Source organism: Sminthopsis crassicaudata, chromosome 3 (genome assembly GCF_048593235.1).
Source record: "Sminthopsis crassicaudata isolate SCR6 chromosome 3, ASM4859323v1, whole genome shotgun sequence".
Lineage (NCBI taxonomy): Eukaryota > Metazoa > Chordata > Mammalia > Dasyuromorphia > Dasyuridae > Sminthopsis > Sminthopsis crassicaudata.
Genome location: NC_133619.1, coordinates 9,268,147 through 9,286,051, shown reverse-complemented (window position 1 = coordinate 9,286,051; position 17,905 = coordinate 9,268,147). Strand labels below are relative to the sequence as shown.

Genomic DNA, 17,905 nt, shown 5'->3' with positions numbered 1-17,905 from the left:
CACAGGACCCGATTTGGCATCGGTAGAGCACCAACTGTCCCACGACTCTGGTCCCTGCATGGTGAGCCCGCATCTAATGTTCTTGGTATGGGAAACACTGGAATCTTAAATGGGAACCCCTCCATTAACCTAATTCTCTGGCCAGATCATTAATACAAACTGATGTCCTCCTGGGTGCCCAAATCACTATGCCTTCATAAATCAAGGCCCCTTCCGGGGCACCTCTCCTTGTGCTCTCAGAGGGAGCCCGGCGGCTCTGGGGTACGTACGCGTGTCCCATGAGGACTTCGGGGGAGCAGTACTCAATGGTGCCACAGAAGGTGTAAAAGTATTTGCCAGGTTCCATGTAAACAGCTGAGCCAAAATCCACCAACTTCACAGTGAAGTCCTCCGCGATGATGATGTTTTCATCCTTGATGTCCCTGTGGATGATGTTTTTGGATCGAAGGTACGTTACTGCCGACACCACCTAAAACACAGATGGGCACGGGTCATTCTAAGCAAAGGGAAGGGCCACAGGACGCGAAGAAGGCGCTGGAGCTGGTGGAAGGCCCGACTGCATTCCCTGCTCCACACCAACAATGGTGAAGGTCAGACTACAGATTCTGGGTTTCTGGAGGTGCTGGCGGCCCACATCCTTGCGTCCTCCCCCACTGGAGGCACCGCAGGCCATTTTCTGAACTTGAACTACCAATGAAATGGGAAGAAAATCAAAGGGGGGGAAATGGTAGTTAAGTGAACTCAAGTTTGAATCAGAAGAGTGAAAAATTAAAGTCAAGATGTATGAAGCCTTGCAAGAATCCTGAACCTTCAGTTTTAGTCAGCATTGTGCTGTCCACGCCATTTTCAAAGTTGAATTCCCTCAAAGAACAGGCTCCATTTCAGGAGGACCTTATGGTGTTGTGGTTCTTTAAGGAAGCGGTGACTCTCCCCAAACACCCAAGCACCCATCAGGCGTGTGGGCGCAGGTGGATGGACTGATCTGTCTGGGGGCGTCTGGGTAATGACTTGGTCACCTGTCATCATGTGCACCGTGTGGGGAAGGAGGATTTTAGCATACAAAGGTTCTCTCTTGAAGATCCCACACCTTCCCTGAGAGGATCAAGGGCCCCTCACTTTCTTAACACAAGATGAAGCCATGTTTTCTTCCATGTCTTCTGGCAAAGCTCAATAAATATGCTTGGTCATGTTGCCACAACTTAGCCAAGTACCCAATAGCTTCGAGTTTGATGGACCTCCTAAACCATCCATTCTGACTTGTACCCCAACAAGAATCCCCTCCAAGCTGCCCAGCATCTGGTTCTCTGCCTTTCTGTAAAGACCTCCTAGGAAAGACACCTCTTCACTCTTTTCCACTCTCTGTAAAGGTTCACACCAAGCCTAAACCTGTCCCACCTAAGGTGAAGAGGAATGGGTCCAAAAGACAGTTCTTGTTATGGGCCAGAACTCTGTACTTGAAACAAGGATTTTTACAAGGTGTTAAGCCAGTGGAATTGATGAGACGATGGTTATCTAATTTAGCATGGTGATTAATAGTTCTCTAGTTCAGCATGATTGAATTGATCTTACAACAAATAATGGTTCCCTAGTGACATCGGTTTATATTCAGTATACTGCATATAAACTGGGACAAATTCAACCAGAGAGGGGCTCAGAGACAGACTCGAAAGGCCTCAGAGACAGACTCGGAGAAGACAGAGGACTGGAGACGGGAGCTCAAACTCTTGGAGACAAGGAGAGACATTCATTCTATCTCCCACATTTGTAGTGGCTGGAGGCTGGAGCACAAGCCCTTGGACTGGGAGAGACAGAGACCATCGTGGTGGTTCTCCTGCTTCCCCCACAGATTCCGGAGATCTGCACGGCTTAGCTCCTAGGGTGGCTGTGCCCTGCACACTCCACCGGGGAATTAATCTCCAACTCGGGACTGCCCGTGTCACAGCCCTGCTCTCTATTCTCTTTGCAAAGGGCCTGCACTAAGATCTGTGCTTGCTTGTCTGATGATCCAGTGGGATCACACGCACTTCAGAACCTGCTAGAACTTGCACCTTCTGTGGCAGGGAGCAAGGGCCTTGAGCAGAGACAAGAAGTTACATATTTGTGTCTGTACACATACATATAAGTGTAGGTGTATGTGTATATGTGCAGGTGAGTATATACCCAGATGTACGTGTCCTGTATATGTGTGTGTGCACGTGCACATACAGAATTCCCAATCGCTAAAAATTACTTACTGTGCATTCAAGGATGAAATCCATTGTTTTTCCAATTGATTGTCTAACTTAATCTTGTCCCTAAACGAGATCATCTAACCTTTGGGAGGCTAGAGCTCCTAGTTCTGCCTCTCTCACAGATGAATATAAGACACTTGCTAATGGATGAGAAGCCATCCCCTCTCTCCCTCATGGCGTCCACAACCCTCAGGAGGCCTGCACTTTCTCAGTGACATACAGCCCCCCCGCTACAGACACACGACCCCTCCCTGACTCGTTCAGGCCAGTTCTCACTTGTCTGAAGATGTAGCTTGCCAGGGCCTCGTCCATACTGGGGTGGCTGTCAATGAAGGTGAAGAGATCCATCCCAGACCCATGTTTCTCCATCACAAGCTGGAAAAACCCTTCATTTTCAAACACGTCTAACACCTGGAAGGAGAGAGAGCGATCATTCTGACTCTTGCTCATCTTTCCCTTTCAAACAATTGAGTGAAGACCAAAAAAGCAGGTGAACATACCTTAATGATGTTGGGATGTCGCATCCGCCAGAGAATGGCGATCTCTTGAGTTACTTTTCCCAATTCTGGATCGACCACCCAACAATCCTCCAACACCTTCTCCTTCCTAATAAACTTTACCACAACCTAGGCCAAAAGCAGAGGGCAAAAAAAAAAAAAAAAATCTATCAAGTACTTCCCTCTACCTTTAACCCTGCTGTTCCAAAGACTGTTTCCAATAGCATAAGTAAGCAGCCAAACTTAATACGAGTTCTGTGACTCCAGGCCCAGTGCTCTGTGCTATCTCACTGACTATTTATGTCTATGTGCAAGTGTGTATATGTACATATAAACATATACAATGTACATGTAACACATGAATCTGTACATAAAATCAGAGAAGATGAGATACCAGAGGCCAGAGGTCACTTAGATTTCTACACCCTCCCCCACTTGTTTCTCTAGGGAAAAAAATATATCATCCCTATTTAAAACATATTAATCCTATTATGTATACAAAACACTCTTAAAGCTTTTTCATTTAAGTTTTTCAAGCCATTTAATCCTAAACAAATCAGGTGCTAATCTTACCTGACTTGGCCACATCTGAGCCTGGGATAAGTGCTAAATTATTTTTTCAGCTAAATGACCCAAATAGGAACTAGAAAGCTCGCTGCAGAAAAGCAGAGGTGTATGAGCCCATTCCAGAGGTGTACAATCAGCTCACGGAGAATCTATTACCCCAACAGACGAAAGGGGGATTTCTGCTACAAGAGGCCCATATCTCATTCCTGACTGTGCTCAGAACCCCCTTTTCAGTCTTATGTTATTGGCCATTTTCTAAGCATTTCTTGGTTTGAACTCCTCAGGCCTATTCCAATACAGAGAAGAAGTCCCAGGTGTATCTTTGCACTCTCTAAAATATCCACGCAAATAAGTGACATTAAAAACTTCCCCAAAGCTCGCCCATCCCATACTGGCAGACCACCATCAAAGGACATAAAAAAGCAAGTCTGTAGGTAGTAAAAGTCACTAGGAGGGGCACCAGGCTGAGAGGCTGCTCCACACCCACCAAAAGGATCTTTACCTCCTTCTCACTTTGCTTATTCTTAGCAATCCAAACAAAGCCAAAGGCGCCACTGCCAATGGGCCTTTGGGTGATGTAACGGTTTCCATATTCTCCCTCATAAGCCCTCAAAATCTCTAAGTCTTTAACCAGGGAAGATTCATCCAAATAGTCTTTTGGTTTTTGCACCTGGAACAGAACAAAACAGAGACCTCAGAGGCCAGATGGTAAAGTGGACAAGAAATGACCCAGCCCAGCCCTGCCCAGGCCACAAAAGGGGCGCCGAATGCTCCTGGCAGCATCTGAAGCTGTGGAGCTAGCCAGGCTCCAGAGAGGAGAATCCAATCTCTCAGCCCCAAAGCAGACTGAAAGAATCAACAAAGTCTTTCTTACTTCCTCCCATTCAAAAAAGGAAAAGAGTATTATTAGCCCAAAATATAATACTGTTAGTGACAGACCAAAAGATGGCTAGTATTAGGTCATTCGAAGGCCCCAAAGAGATCGTTTGGCCCAGGCTCTGGAAGGTCAAGGACTGGCCCAGGAGGACTTCAGATACCTACTTCTTCAGTGGTGTTCTTGGAATCGGGTAAGGAGTGAGCTGAAGCACCCAAGTTGGAAAATAAATACTGGACCCTTCCTGCCGAGTGATGGTTTTGGAAGAAGTCTTTCACCACCCAACAGCAAAACAAATCTGCATTATTTAACTCCACGTGCTTTATTTCATAATGTATACCTAAAGGAGGAGGGGGAAATGAGGATATTTTTGAAGAGTGAGGTTTTTTTTATTATCCACTTTATGACGCTCTCCAAGGAGGCTTCAGAGACGGAGTAAGGAAGGACAGGAAGGAAGATGTGGAACAGCACAAAAATGGCTGGGTTTCAATGGGGCCAGGAAGCACCAGTGCCGTCACATCAGCAGTGGACATCTACAGCACGGACACCAGGCTGATCAAGGAGAGGACTGTTGTGGCCTGGGGATCAGGTCAGCAAGGGAGGAGATGTCAGCTGATCAGTCAGATATTTATCAAGCCCCTCCTCTGTGCCAGACACTGCCCTCCACACTGGGGGCACCAAAAATTGCAAGTCAGTTCCTGCTCTCAAGGAGCTCACAATCTAATGGAGGAAACCACATGCAAACACTGTTTTCAAACAAGATATAGACAGGACAAACTAGAAATCAATAATAAATAATAAAATTACAGTGGGTTGGGAAAAACCTAAAGGAGAAGGGGGAATTTGAGCTGGGACTTGAAGGAAATCAGGGAAGCCAGGAGGCGGAGATGAGGAGAGCGAGCATTTCAGGCCTGGGGGACGGAGAGCCAGGGAAAATGCCCAGAATCTGGAAGTGGAGCATGCTGTTCTAGGTACAGGAAGAGAGCCGCTGTCACTGGACTAGAAAAGGAACTAAAATATTAAGAAGGCTGGAAAAAATTGATCAATGATGGAGAGAATCAGCTACACCTAGAGAAGGAACACTGGGAAATGAGTGTAAACTGTGAGCATTTTTGTTTTTCTCCCCAGGTTATTTTTACCTTCCGAATCCAATTCTTCCTTTGCAACAACAACAACAAAAAAATTCAGTTCTGCACATGTATATTGTACCTAGGATATACTATAAGATATTTAATATGTATGGGAATGCCTGCCATCCAGGGGAGGGGGTGGAGGGAAGGAGGAGAAAATTCGGAACAGAAGGAAGTACAAGGGATAATGTTGTAAAAAATTACCCATGCATATGTACTGTCAAAAAATGTTATAATTATAAATCCCCCCCCCCCCCGAGACTAGGGTTAAGTGACTTGCCCAGGGTCACACAGCTAGGAAGTGTTAAGTGTCTTGAGACCATATTTGAACTCAGATCCTCCTGAATTCAGGGCTGGTGCTCTATCCACTGCGCCACCTAGCTGCTCCATAATTATAAAATTAATTAAAAAAAAAAAAAAAAAAAGGCTGGAAAAGTGGCTCACAGATTTGCTACCTGGCTGACAGGGAGCACCTAGTTTTACTGAGAAAGAGGAGGAAAAGGGTGACTTGGTCAGACCCACCGGCAAGGCCATGGGAATAGGCCACCAGTGGCAGTCAGAAGAACAAAGGGACCATGGGTAAGAGACGGACTCTGGCAACCACTTGGATCTTCGAGGGCAGGAGAGGGCTAGGGAGACAGGAGTGACCTCCCACAGTGACAGGGAAAAGGGAGTGGTGGGAAGGACTTTTGGAGAAAGGGATGAGTTCCGTTTTGGATAGTTCGGGTTTAAGATGACTAAGAAACATCCAATTTGAGATGTCCACATGGCAGCTAGAGACACAAAACTGGAGCTGAGCAGAGAAGTTATGAGTAGTGTTCAGAGAACCTGGAGGCAGAAATGACTATGTGAATCCATGAGAGTATGAGAGACCACTGAGTGAAATGGTCTACAGTGAAAAGAGGAGAGAGCCAGACCCTGGGGGACACCTACTTCTCAAAAGTCTGCCCGAAAGAAGTCTTTTTTCAAATTAGAGAAGGTAATGAGGGTAAAAAACCATCACTCTTTGCAGATGATGACAGTATACTAGGAGAATTCTAGAGAATCAACTCAAAACTACAAGAAACAATCAACAGCTTTAGCAGAACTGAAGGATATAAAATAAATCACAGAAATCATCGGTATTTCTATATATTATCAACAAAGTCCAGCAGCAAGAGATAGAGAAATCCCATTTAAAATAATAGTAGATAATATAAAATAAAATATAAAATATACCTGCCAAAACAAAGTCAGGAACTCTATGAACATAATTACAAAACACTTTTCACACATAAAGTCATATTTAAATAATTGGAAAAATATCAACTGCTCACAGATAGGTCAAACTAGTATAAAAACACAACAATTCTACTGAGATTAATCTTCTTATTCAGTGCTGTACCAATCAAATTGCCAAACAAATTTTATTTTATAGAGCTAGAAAAAAATAACAAAATTTATCTGGAAAAACAAAAGATCAGGAATATCAACGGAATTAATGGGGGGAAAAAAAAAAACACAAAGGAACGTGGCCTAGTAGTACCAGACCTAAAAGTGTATTATAAAGCAGTGGTCATCAAAACCATTTGGTGGTGGCTAAGAAATAGTGGTAGATCAATGGGAAAGGTTAGGTACACAAGACAATAGATAATGACTAGTTATCTACTGTCTGATAAACCCAAAGACTCCAGCTTCTGGGATAAGAACTATTTGACAAAAATTGCTGGGAAAACTGGAACATAGTATGGCAAAAACTAGGTACAGACATTATCCCAAGATAAGGGTCAAAATAAACTCATGATTTGGACATAAAGGACAATAATATAATAGTATAAGCAAATTAGGAGAGCAAGAGATGGTTTGCCTATCAGATATTTGGAGGAATTTTTGACCAAACAAGAAATAAAGAACACTATGAACCACAAAATAGATTATTTTGATTACATTAAATTACAAAGGTTTTGCAAAAATAAAAGCAGTGCAGCCAAAATTGAAAGAGAAACAGAAAGCTGGGAAACAATTTGTAGTGTTTCTGATAAAGGCCTCATTTTAAAAATGTATAGATAATTGAATCAAATTTATAAGAATACAAGTCATTCCCCAATTGATAAAAGGTCAAAAGATATCAATAATTTTCAGATGAAGAAATTGTCATCTATCATTATATTTTAAAATGCCCTAATTTACTACTGATTAGAGAAATACAAATTAAAACATCCTAAGGTAACACCTTATACTTATCAGATTTGCTAAGATGATATATAATGTTGGAGAGGATATGGGAAAACTGGGACACTAATGCATTGTTGGTGGAGTTGTCAACTGATCTAGTCATCCGGAGAGCAATCTGGAACTCTCCCTATATAAACTATAAAACTCTGCGTACCCTTTGACCCAGGAGTGTCACTGCTGGGTCGGTAACCCAAGGAAATCGCAAAGAAGGGAAAAGATCCCACATGTGCAAAAATGTTTGTAACAGTCCTTCTATGATAAAGAATTTGAAAATGAGTAGATGCCCATTAATTGGGGAATGGATGAATAAGTTATATATTTGAATGTAATGAAATACTGTTGTTCTATAAGAAATGATGAACAAGATAATTTTAGAAAAGCCTGGAAAGATTTACAGGAACTGATGCTAAAGGAGGTGAGCAGAACCGAGAATACTGTACACAGTAATAGCAAGATTATGTGACGATCGACTGTGACTATAGCTATACAGCAACTATTAGCTTGTCTCAGTAACACAGTGACCCAAGACAACTGCAACAAGCCTGGGACAGAATAATGCTATCCACATCCAGAAAAAGAACTATGGAGACTGAATGCCAATGGAAATATTATTTTCATTTTTTTATTTTTTTTCTCATAGATTTTCTCTTCTGTTTTGATTTTCTTTCACAACATGACTCATTTGGAAATGACTTAAAATGATTGTGTATATATAACATCAGATTGCTTGCTGTCTTGAGGTGGCAATAAAAAAAAAAGGAGGAAAAAAAATTTGGAACTCAAAATCTTACAAATATGAATGATGAATATTAGATTTACAAGTAATTGAAAAAAATGAAATGTTATTAAGTAAAAAAAATTTTAAAACTTTAAAAGACGCCTTTTTTTCTTCAGCTCAGACTTTTGGTGAAGTCACCAAACCTCCCCCAAAATGTCACCTCTCTCACAGTTAAATAATGATTATAATATGAAATTGTCCACTACACTTTTTTCTTTTTCTCATTTTTTTCCTTTTCGATCTGACTTTTCTCATGCAGCCCAAATAAATGTAGAAATATAGAAATTAGAAGAATTGCCCATATTTAACCTATATTGGATTACTTGTTGTCTAGGGGAGGGGATGAGAGGAAGGAAGGGAGAAAAACTTAGAACACAGGGTTTCACAGGGGTTAATGTGGAAAATTAAAAGCTATTATTAAAAATTTTAAGTAGATACCGTAACTTGGTTCAACCATTCCCCAAATGAAAGCTCTCTGAGTTCCAGTTCTTTGCCTCCTAAGAGCTACAAATATTTTTGACTTTCCTTGTTTTGCTTAATCTCTCCTTTAATCTCTTATTCTCCTTTTTTCTCTCCTAATTCCCTAGACTTATTTCTGTACCTAGTTTTGTATATGTGTGAGAGAGAGGGGAAAAGGGGGGGGTGAAGAGAGAGAGAGAGAGAGACAGGAAGGAAAGGAAAGGAAAAGGAAAAGGAAAAGGAAAAGGGAAAGGGAAAGGGAAAGGGAAAGGGAAAGGGAAAGGGAAAGGGAAAGGGAAAGGGAAAGGGAAAGGGAAAGGGAAAGGAAAGGAAAGGAAAGGAAAGGAAAGGAAAGGAAAGGAAAGGAAAGGAAAGGAAAGGAAAGGAAAGGGAAAGGAAAGGGAAAGGAAAGGAAAGGAAAGGAAAGGAAAGGAAAAGGGAAAGGAAAAGGAAAAGGAAAAGGAAAAGGAAAAGGAAAGAAAGAAGGAAGGGAGGGAGGGAACGCCATTCCCTACCAACCCCTCCTTGTTTGCATATACTTGTACTGGTGCCATGCTAATAATGGGAGAGAATTTTCCCTAATCTTCTTCCTCCTTGCCTGCCCTGGTAATTCCTCTATGCCTTCCCCGTCTATTCTTCTAAGATCATCCATCATGAGAGCCCTTTTATCTCATTAGACTCGCTCTCTATTTCCCCTGACGGAGGAGAGGGTTTAGAGAGGACTCCTATTATCTCCCCATAACAGAATGTAAGCAGCTTATCCTTGTTATCTGCGTTTACCTTATGTCTCTCTTGGCTCCTGTGTTTGAATGTCCAAACTTCTCCAGCGCTTGGGTCTTCTCCTCAAGGAGGCCTGAAGTCCTCGATTTCATTAAAAGCCCGGTCCCCTGTAGAATCCTAGGCTTCCTGGGCAAGTTATTCTTGGCTGTCAGCCCCTTTGCCTTCTCCTTCTTCATGACTACTAAATAGCCTCTTTGTACCTACTTGTTTTCATGATGAATCTCTTAGACTGCATTCCTTGAGTCAAGACTGCCTTTTGCCTTTGTATCTTTAGCATCTGGCACATAGTAAGTATTTAATAACTGCTTATTGATTAACGGATCGATCCGGAGTATGATTCTTCAATGCTTAAATTCTTTCTAGCTTTCTTTGGCCTAGAATCTCTGTATTTAGCAATAATGTTCCTAGGAGTTTTCATTTGAGGGTTTCTTCAGAAAATGACTAGTGGCTTATTTCTATTTTTACTTTGTACTCTGGTTCAAAGAAGACTATGTAGTTTTCTTTTACGATTTTTTAATAGGTTTTCTAGGCTCTTTTTTTAAGTCAGAGCATTCAGGTAATCCTCTTTAATCTCCTTTCTAGATCAGTTGTTTTTGCTAAAAAATAACCTCCATTTAAAAAAAAAAAAAGTTTCATTTTTCAGTATCTTGACTCTTAAGTCCTTGTTACTTCATGAAATTTTTGGCATCTATTTTATTCATTTTAATCTCCAGGCAGTTTATTCCTCAAAGTTTTGTATATCGAGACAAGCTGTTAATTTTTTCCAATTCTTTCTTCCCTGGCTCTCATTTGTTTTTCCTTTTTTTCCCTCTAGAATTGTTATTTCACTTGTAAAAAAAAAACTTTTTTTGATTTTTAAAAAATTCTTGTTTCATCTCTTTTAGAAATTCTATTTGAATTTGTGCCGAAGGTGTGTTTTTCTTTGAGGCTTTGCTTGTAAATGTTTTGGAGTCTCTTTTTTTGGAGGTCTGGTCTGGAGCATCTTTGTCACCAGAAATCAGAATAAAATTTTTATAATGAATTCCTCTTTTTGGCTACCATCTTCCAACCTATTTCCTGACTTTACACTTTATGTCAGGACCAAGTTCTGCATACTTCTAAAGAAAATGTCTAAGCTGGTCCTGCTATTGCTTTCCCAGGATAGTGAGTGCTCCCTTTTCCAAGCCTTGCTGGTCATGGGCGTCCCTTTGGTTGAGGATTCCTGCTTTGCTAATTCTCCTGCAGATACCGCTCAGCTCCTGAAGCCCAATTTATGTAGCTGCTTCTTGCTCCTGAACAGCCTGCAACTGTTCTTCCCTTTAAGATACTGTCCCAAGGGCAGGTCCCTTCTGGGTATTTCCTGAATATATGACACGGAACAGGGATGCTCTACGTTGGGCCTGGGACCCATTACACTGGCTTAGACTCTCTATGCTGGCGCACATTTTCTTACGCTGGTGTACAGCTTCTCCCTGTGCTGGACCACTAGAATAGCCAGCATTTCCTTAGAAATGTTACCTTATTTGATCCTACAACTCTGAGAGGCGCTATTATTGTCTTCATTTTACAGTTGAGGAAACTGAAGCAGTTAGAAGCAATCTGCCCAGGACCTACAGCTAGAAAGCGTTTGAAGCTGCATTTGAACTCAAATCTTTCCGACTGCGGCCAGTACACTGTCCAGGGTCCCACCTAAAATCTAAGTCATGCTTTTAGTCTCAAGAACTATGGACCAGTCATTTGTGACTCCAAAATGACTTCAAATATATGATTTGTGTCTTCATTTCTCCAAGAGAGCTACTGGTTTGTCACAAAAGGATTCATTTGGGAAGTAGTCACTATTAAATAGTAAGGGAAGTGGACAGGAGAATCTTTTTGTCTCTTCAATCCCCCAGAGCTCCCTGTTGATCTTCAACTAAGTCACTAATCGTTAAAAACTAAATTCTAATATCCTTTAAAAATCTTTACTAACCACCACACACATCTCAGATTGGCTAAGATGCTAGGAAAAGATAAAGATGAATGTTGGAGGGGATATGGGAAAACTGGGACACTAATGCATTGTTGGTGGAGCTGTGAATGGATCCAACCATTCTGGAGAGCAATCTGGAACTATGCTCAAAAAGATATCAAACTGTACATACTTTTTGATCCAGCAGTGTTACTGCTGAGCCTGGATCCCAAAGAGATCTTTAAAAAGGGAGAGACCCACATGTGCAAAAGTGTTTTGTGACAGCTCTTTCTGTAGTGGCAAAAAACTGGAAAGTGAGTGGATGCCCAGTAGTGGGAGAATGGCTGAACAAGCTGTGGTATACAAAGGTCATGGAATATTATTGTTCTAGAAGAAATGAGCAGCAGGATGGTTTCAGAAAGGCTTGGAGAGAACTACAGGAACTGATGCAAAGTAAAGTGAGTAGAACCAGGAGATCATTATACACGGCAACTGCAAGTTACATGAGGATCAATTCTGATGGACGTGGCTCTTTTCAATAATGAGGTGATTCAAGAACTCCAGTAGAATTGGGATGGAGAGAGCCATCTGCATCCAGAGAGAGGACTACAGAGACTGAAAGTGGATCAAAACATAGTATTTTCACCTTCATTTTGTTGTTGGTTCTGGTTTTTCTCTTTTGATCTAATTTTTCTTGTACAGCATGAATATGGAAATACTTCTGGAAGAACTGCACATGTTTAATCTATATCAGATTGCTTGCTATCTTGGGATGGAGAGAGGGAGGAAGAGAAGGAGAAAAATTAGGAACACACAGTTTTTCAAGAGTGAATGTTGCAAACCATCTTTGCATGTGTTTGGAAAATTAAAATACTATTTTCAAAAAGAGTTTAAGTCATACATTAGTTGATTCATTTTTTTCCTCCATTAGTTAAAAGTGATAATTAAAAGTTAAAAGAGAAGGTCACAAATGCCTTATTCTAAAAATGGGAAATTAATTGGGGACCAACTGGATGTGATATGGGAGAAAAGGCATATAGAGTCAAGGAGCTTCAGGAACAAGCAGATGACCCTGGCTATAGTTGAAGATCCAGCACAAGGCAGGAAACAAACCATCTGCCAGCTTGTCCACCTGTAACCATCATATACCCCATTAACTGAGGCAGATTTGTGACAAAGCCCAGCCAAGCATGACCATCCAGAGATGAAAGTGGAGTCAGCAAGTGGGAGAACAAGCCCTCCACAAAGGTCTGGGCCAACAACATGCCCGCATATCCTGGAAAACACCATCTCATTTGTGGCCACCAGCACCGAAAGGATACTAGGCAGGGGGCTTTGAACAGATCCAGGCTGTCCACAGGCAAACTGGGCGCAACACTGCCCCTTTAGCCCTGCCAAGCAAAATAAACGGATGTGAAGAGAGGGAAGAGAAGCCATAAAAGCTGTTTCCTTTAGGCTAAGAGCTACGACACTTTGTCCTTGGTAGTGACAGTTCATGTTACATTTGTAGATCAGATTGACCAAAACCAGTTGAGGACCTGTCAAATTCACCAATGGTTCATATATTGATTGTTAAACACAATCTACAAATCTACAGATTACAGCATCTGTAACGTGGAAAATGTAGAACAAAGTACAAAGTAATGTTTAATGGATCAAGTGGCAAAATTATCCACAGGTATGAACAGAAGCCCAGGAGAAATCATGCACTTACCCAGGTTCTCACATTTCTAGGTAGGATTCAACCTTAGATTCTCATCCTTAAAGATTGAGCTTTTCCCATGTCGCCAAATTGGCTCTCGGTGGAAAGAGGGGATGGCAAAGCTGAGCTTGGTATTCAAAGATGCCCAACTGATCCACCATGGGAGGTAGATGAAGTTACAGCCCTGGTTCTCAAGGTCAGGGGCAACAGGCCGCCATGATCCCTTCATGTCTGAGAGGGGGCTCTCGTCTCATGGAGCTCTTTTCTGCAGGAATCAACTGGAGAGGGAGGGGTCCATTCTGTGAAGCCTTCACATACACGGCCTCAACAGTGAGCCAGAATCCACCTTCTCTGGGGAGATCAGAGGGAGGCAGAGAATTCTGAAGGTCACAGCTGGACCTCTCGGGATCAAGTGTCCCCTGCACATTCTCGGAGTGTAACTGAGAGGTCAATGAAGAGAGGTATTTCTGTGAGGTTTCTTTTTATGCAGAGATCCCCTACAGTAGGAAGGCCTCAACAACAACAACAACAACAAAAAACAGGACTCTTCACTGGCTGATTATTGTGTCCCCTTCTTTCATCGTCTCATCAAATTGGAATTTCTAGAACTCAGGTAGTAGTCAGTACTCTCTACGGCTCTTGATGTGGGCTCAGGCCCATTGAGGGTCCAACCAGGGCGGGATCCTGGAAATAAGTGAACCTGTCATGGTTCTAGGACACCATCTCCCTTGATCCATCAAGAACTGAAATATCGAGTTCAGGAACCTCTGAAAAGCTGTGCAGGTTGGACAAACCAAAGGCCATAACCCAAGGTTTGCAGAGGCCATGACGATACTGGGAGACTGTCTTCCATTCAACTTCTTCCGACTCCCATGAGACTGTACACCATAAAGAAGCTTCACTGTGGGACTCTTGGCAACACCCCCGACCCATCGGGTTGGGTGACTAAGACAAGTCTGCTCAGCCTCCAAGTGACAGCGAGCAGGCGTTCCTTCTAGTCATGGCAGGGATGTGACTTCCCAAATTGTTCCTTGACTACAAAGGAGGATGTCAATAACTGGGGCTCTGCCGGAACTCTTCAAAATGACATTTCACAATTATTATTCTAGCAAAGATAGGGCAAGATCAGATAGCTCACTGTGGGAAGACCCAGCTGGTGCTGGGAGCCAAGTGTGGGAGCAGACCTTGTAGTTGTAACTGTGGAGAAGCCACAGAAGGGCTAAATGTCCCTAAGGGGAGCACCTGGGAGCGGAGGGCGGCCAAGCTGCTTATGAAGGGGCAACTCATGCAGTTAGGAAATACCTGGAAGCTTCCATACCAAGCAGTGCTGGTCTCAGCTCCAGGAAGGGTGGCTACTTTTCTACTTAGGCAAAGAAGGGAGAGCCGTCACCCCGCTCTCCCTGGGGGATTAGGAAATAAAACAGTACTACATTTTTAAAGCCTCTGACCTAGAGGGTTCCATGACTGGCATTATGTCCCAGCAAAGTTATGCATGAAAAGAAAGTAGCTTCTATTTAAACATGCTCAAAGCAGTATTCTATGAAATAAGGAGAGATGTGCCCAAAACAGGGGGAAGACTGGACAAATTGTGGTATAGGAAATGAGAGAATGCCACTACGCTGTAAGGAATTATGGACATCAAGCATTCAAAGCCATCCAATAGAACTGAATGAGATGATGAGCAGAGCCAAAGGAGGCGAGAGCAACCATGTAAATCAGGAGCAGAAACAGATGAGCTGGCTGGAAAGCCCAGGGGCCCATTACCTCACTTCTGCTACCCTTTTAAATATTTTGCTGCATCTTTCCCAATAGCTCCTGGTTCCTGGCAGCAGCCCAGGGTGACGCCTCAAGCACAAACTCTTCTCCATCACTGAGGACAAAGGCAGGGCTGGGGTCCGCTCTGACACTCAAACCTTTCTGTTAACTCTCAAGAGCATTTGCTGGCTGCGGGGGGAACTCTGGCCCAAGCATCCCTGACTCCAATTGGAAAATCGTACGAGAATTTTAAAAACCCATAAAGGAGCTACTTTAGGGAGAATAAACTTTGCAGGAAGGATTTCCAGGCATTTTCCCCCCTTGGGAAATTTCTGCTGTGTCACAACACAATATTTTTTTTTTTTATTTATGACCATTTAATACTTCAAAAGATGGAATAACCAACAAGAGGAAACGTGGCGAAGGCTCCCACTCTATTATCCCAAGCACCCCTGCGAAGAACTTCATCCTTGAGAAACAAAAGGCCATTTGGCCGTTGATTTTTTGTTTTTTGTTTTTTTTTTTTTGCTGAGATAATTGGGGTTAAGTGACTTGCCCAGGGTCATACAACTAGGAGTCTTAAGTGTCCAAGCCCAGTCAGATCTTCCTGGTGTTCTATCCACTGCCCCACCATTTGTTCTTTGAGACCCACCCAAGTCTAGCTTGTCTGCTTCCGGGACCTCAAGCCGCCCCTCCAGGCAGAGACCACTCTCCCACTCATCAGCGGGCCGTCAGGACCCTCCATTGGAAAAGCACCTCTAAAGCAGCAGGTGTTACAGCTTCCAACACTGGTGTACTGTGGGGGGAGGAATGGGGCCTAAGAGGCTGGCACTTCTCATCTTCCCTGCTCAGGTAGGAGAGGACTTGATTCCACAGAGAGTTCATGTCGGGCCGGAGGCCCCAAGAGGTTCCAAGAAGAATCTGCTCTGGACCTCCCACAGATCCAGAGGCACTCATCAGCTTCTTGAAAGTCTGAAAAAGCTTTCCAGAGTCCTTTTGGTTCAGTGTGTTGAGGAGTTCATAACCGGAGGGCTGCAAGGAGGTGGGTAGGCAGACTCTGGTCGGACCAGGGCGAGGGAAGCTTGACACTTTGGTATGAGCAGGAGAATAATCTCCCTGACTATGAGGAAAGGGAACACGACTATGGGGAGGGGAACCGATGGGCAAGAAGCAGGGCCCAGAGAAGAAAAACCCTCTCGTGGGGAAAGAGAGCAAGAGAGGATAACAGATGAGAGGGACCAAAGCCAAGGGAGGGGTGTTAAAGGAGTCAGTAGGGTGGGGAGAAGAGAGAGAAGGAAGAAGAGAGATCCAGTGAGAAAGGGAATTCAGAGGAGCTCCAGCAATCCAGCACTGGATAAGCGTCTCCCATGATGAACAGAGGAGGAAACTCTGAAGCAAACTCAACATGATAAAGACCCATAGTCTCATTTTACAATGAATATCCTTTCTACTCTAAAGTGGGTGGCAAAGTGCTCATTTACTTAGTGTTGGCAAAGTTCAGAATAATAAATGTGAGAGTGTGTGTGTGTGTGTGTGTGTGTGTGTGTGTGTGTGTTATGTATGTATACACACAAAAACTTTTTTAAAAAATGGCTTCCCTTGAGGAACAGAAGGGAGGAAATGACGGAAAGAAAGAGCAAAGAAAAGAAAAAAAAAAAAAAAAAAGCACCTTTTTACTGATTCTTTTCTGCCAGAGAACAACAGTCTCTACTAGATCCACAAGGGTTAGGTTCGCTAAATACACTGCATGTTTTTAGCTGTACAAAAATTAAAATAAAAAAAAAAAGAAAAAGAAAAAGAAATACAATTATAGTTGGCTGTTGTATTTTCTCAGTCATTGCCCAATGTAGAAACTCCCCAATACTAGAAAAACTGCAAAATAGCTTGCCAAAAAGACCACTGTCCAGAAAGCGTGGCTTTGGCTCACGTCTTACCGTATCTGGACAATTCCACAGGGCCTGCCTTCCCTGTGCCTTCCAATGTGCCCCAGGTACTCCACAAAACAAGCCCAGCCCTTCCAGCCACTTAGAACCGCCTGACATCCTGAGACAACTCCAGCAGAGGCAGAACCCTTGCAGACAATGATGGCAACAAGCATTCTTTCCATTGCCACCCTCTCCTGCCCTCCCCGTGCCAGTGACTGTGAACCCCTTGTTGCCACAGTTTAAATCCTGGTCTCCGTCCTCCATTGACAGCTTTGTTCCTACCCCCAAGCTCTCCCTTGAAGGCTAACGAACCCCCTAGGTGGCCTCTGAAATGCTTTAACTTAGGCTAAGAAGGCTGGCAATGGGGCCACAGTCCTGTACACCCCACGACTCTCACCTCTTTATTCTTGGAAGCTGGGCACCCCAAGACTCTATTAGCCTTTTCTGCTACCGAATCACCCTTCGGACTTAGCATCTGCCCAAACCCAAACAAATGGCTCCCTCAAAGTATCCTTGAGGATGATTTGGCAAAATCATCAATTCCTATTGACTTAGGATCTCTGTGCCAACAGTTCTCAGCCCTATCCAGCACTAACCTTTCTGCTCACCTCCAGGTTCACATCTCCAACTATCTACTAGACATCTTGAATTAGATGTCCCACAGATAGCTTAAACCCACTATATCCAAAACTGAATTCATGATCTTTCCCCTCCAAAAAAAACTGTCCTCTTCCTAACTTCCCAATTAGTGTTGAGGGTACCACCATCTTCCCAGTCCCCCGATCTACAAATTAAGTTATTACCCTCGATTCCCCACTCTTTCCCATCCCACCCAGTCACTCATAAACAGAGGCTGAATCCTGTCATTTCTACCCTCATAATACCTCTTCAAAATGCCCCCTTCTCAAATCCAGCACTCCGAGTACAAATTCTTTTATGTACTGCCTTTACAGAGGTCAGAAAAGCTTTTAAGCACTACAAAATACAGTATCCAGGTAAATAGCAAGACTCAGGGAACGTTAGTAGGTCAACATTCTTTAGAAATAATCAGTCAAGAAGCTATAAA

General features: G+C 43.0%; 1 protein-coding gene across 3 annotated transcripts in view; it reads right to left on the bottom strand.

Moving 5' to 3' along the window:
- PASK (PAS domain containing serine/threonine kinase) overlaps positions 1-17,905 on the bottom strand; it is a 62,985-nt gene that overhangs the window by 4,181 nt on the left and 40,899 nt on the right. For all 3 annotated transcript variants that reach the window (XM_074297967.1, XM_074297968.1, XM_074297969.1), the window contains 5 exons: positions 4,337-4,509; positions 3,798-3,965; positions 2,732-2,857; positions 2,508-2,642; positions 270-469 (listed from right to left, as the gene is read on the bottom strand). In XM_074297967.1, coding sequence (XP_074154068.1) covers positions 270-469; positions 2,508-2,642; positions 2,732-2,857; positions 3,798-3,965; positions 4,337-4,509 — 802 coding nt within the window. The remainder of the gene's footprint in view (positions 1-269; positions 470-2,507; positions 2,643-2,731; positions 2,858-3,797; positions 3,966-4,336; positions 4,510-17,905) is intronic.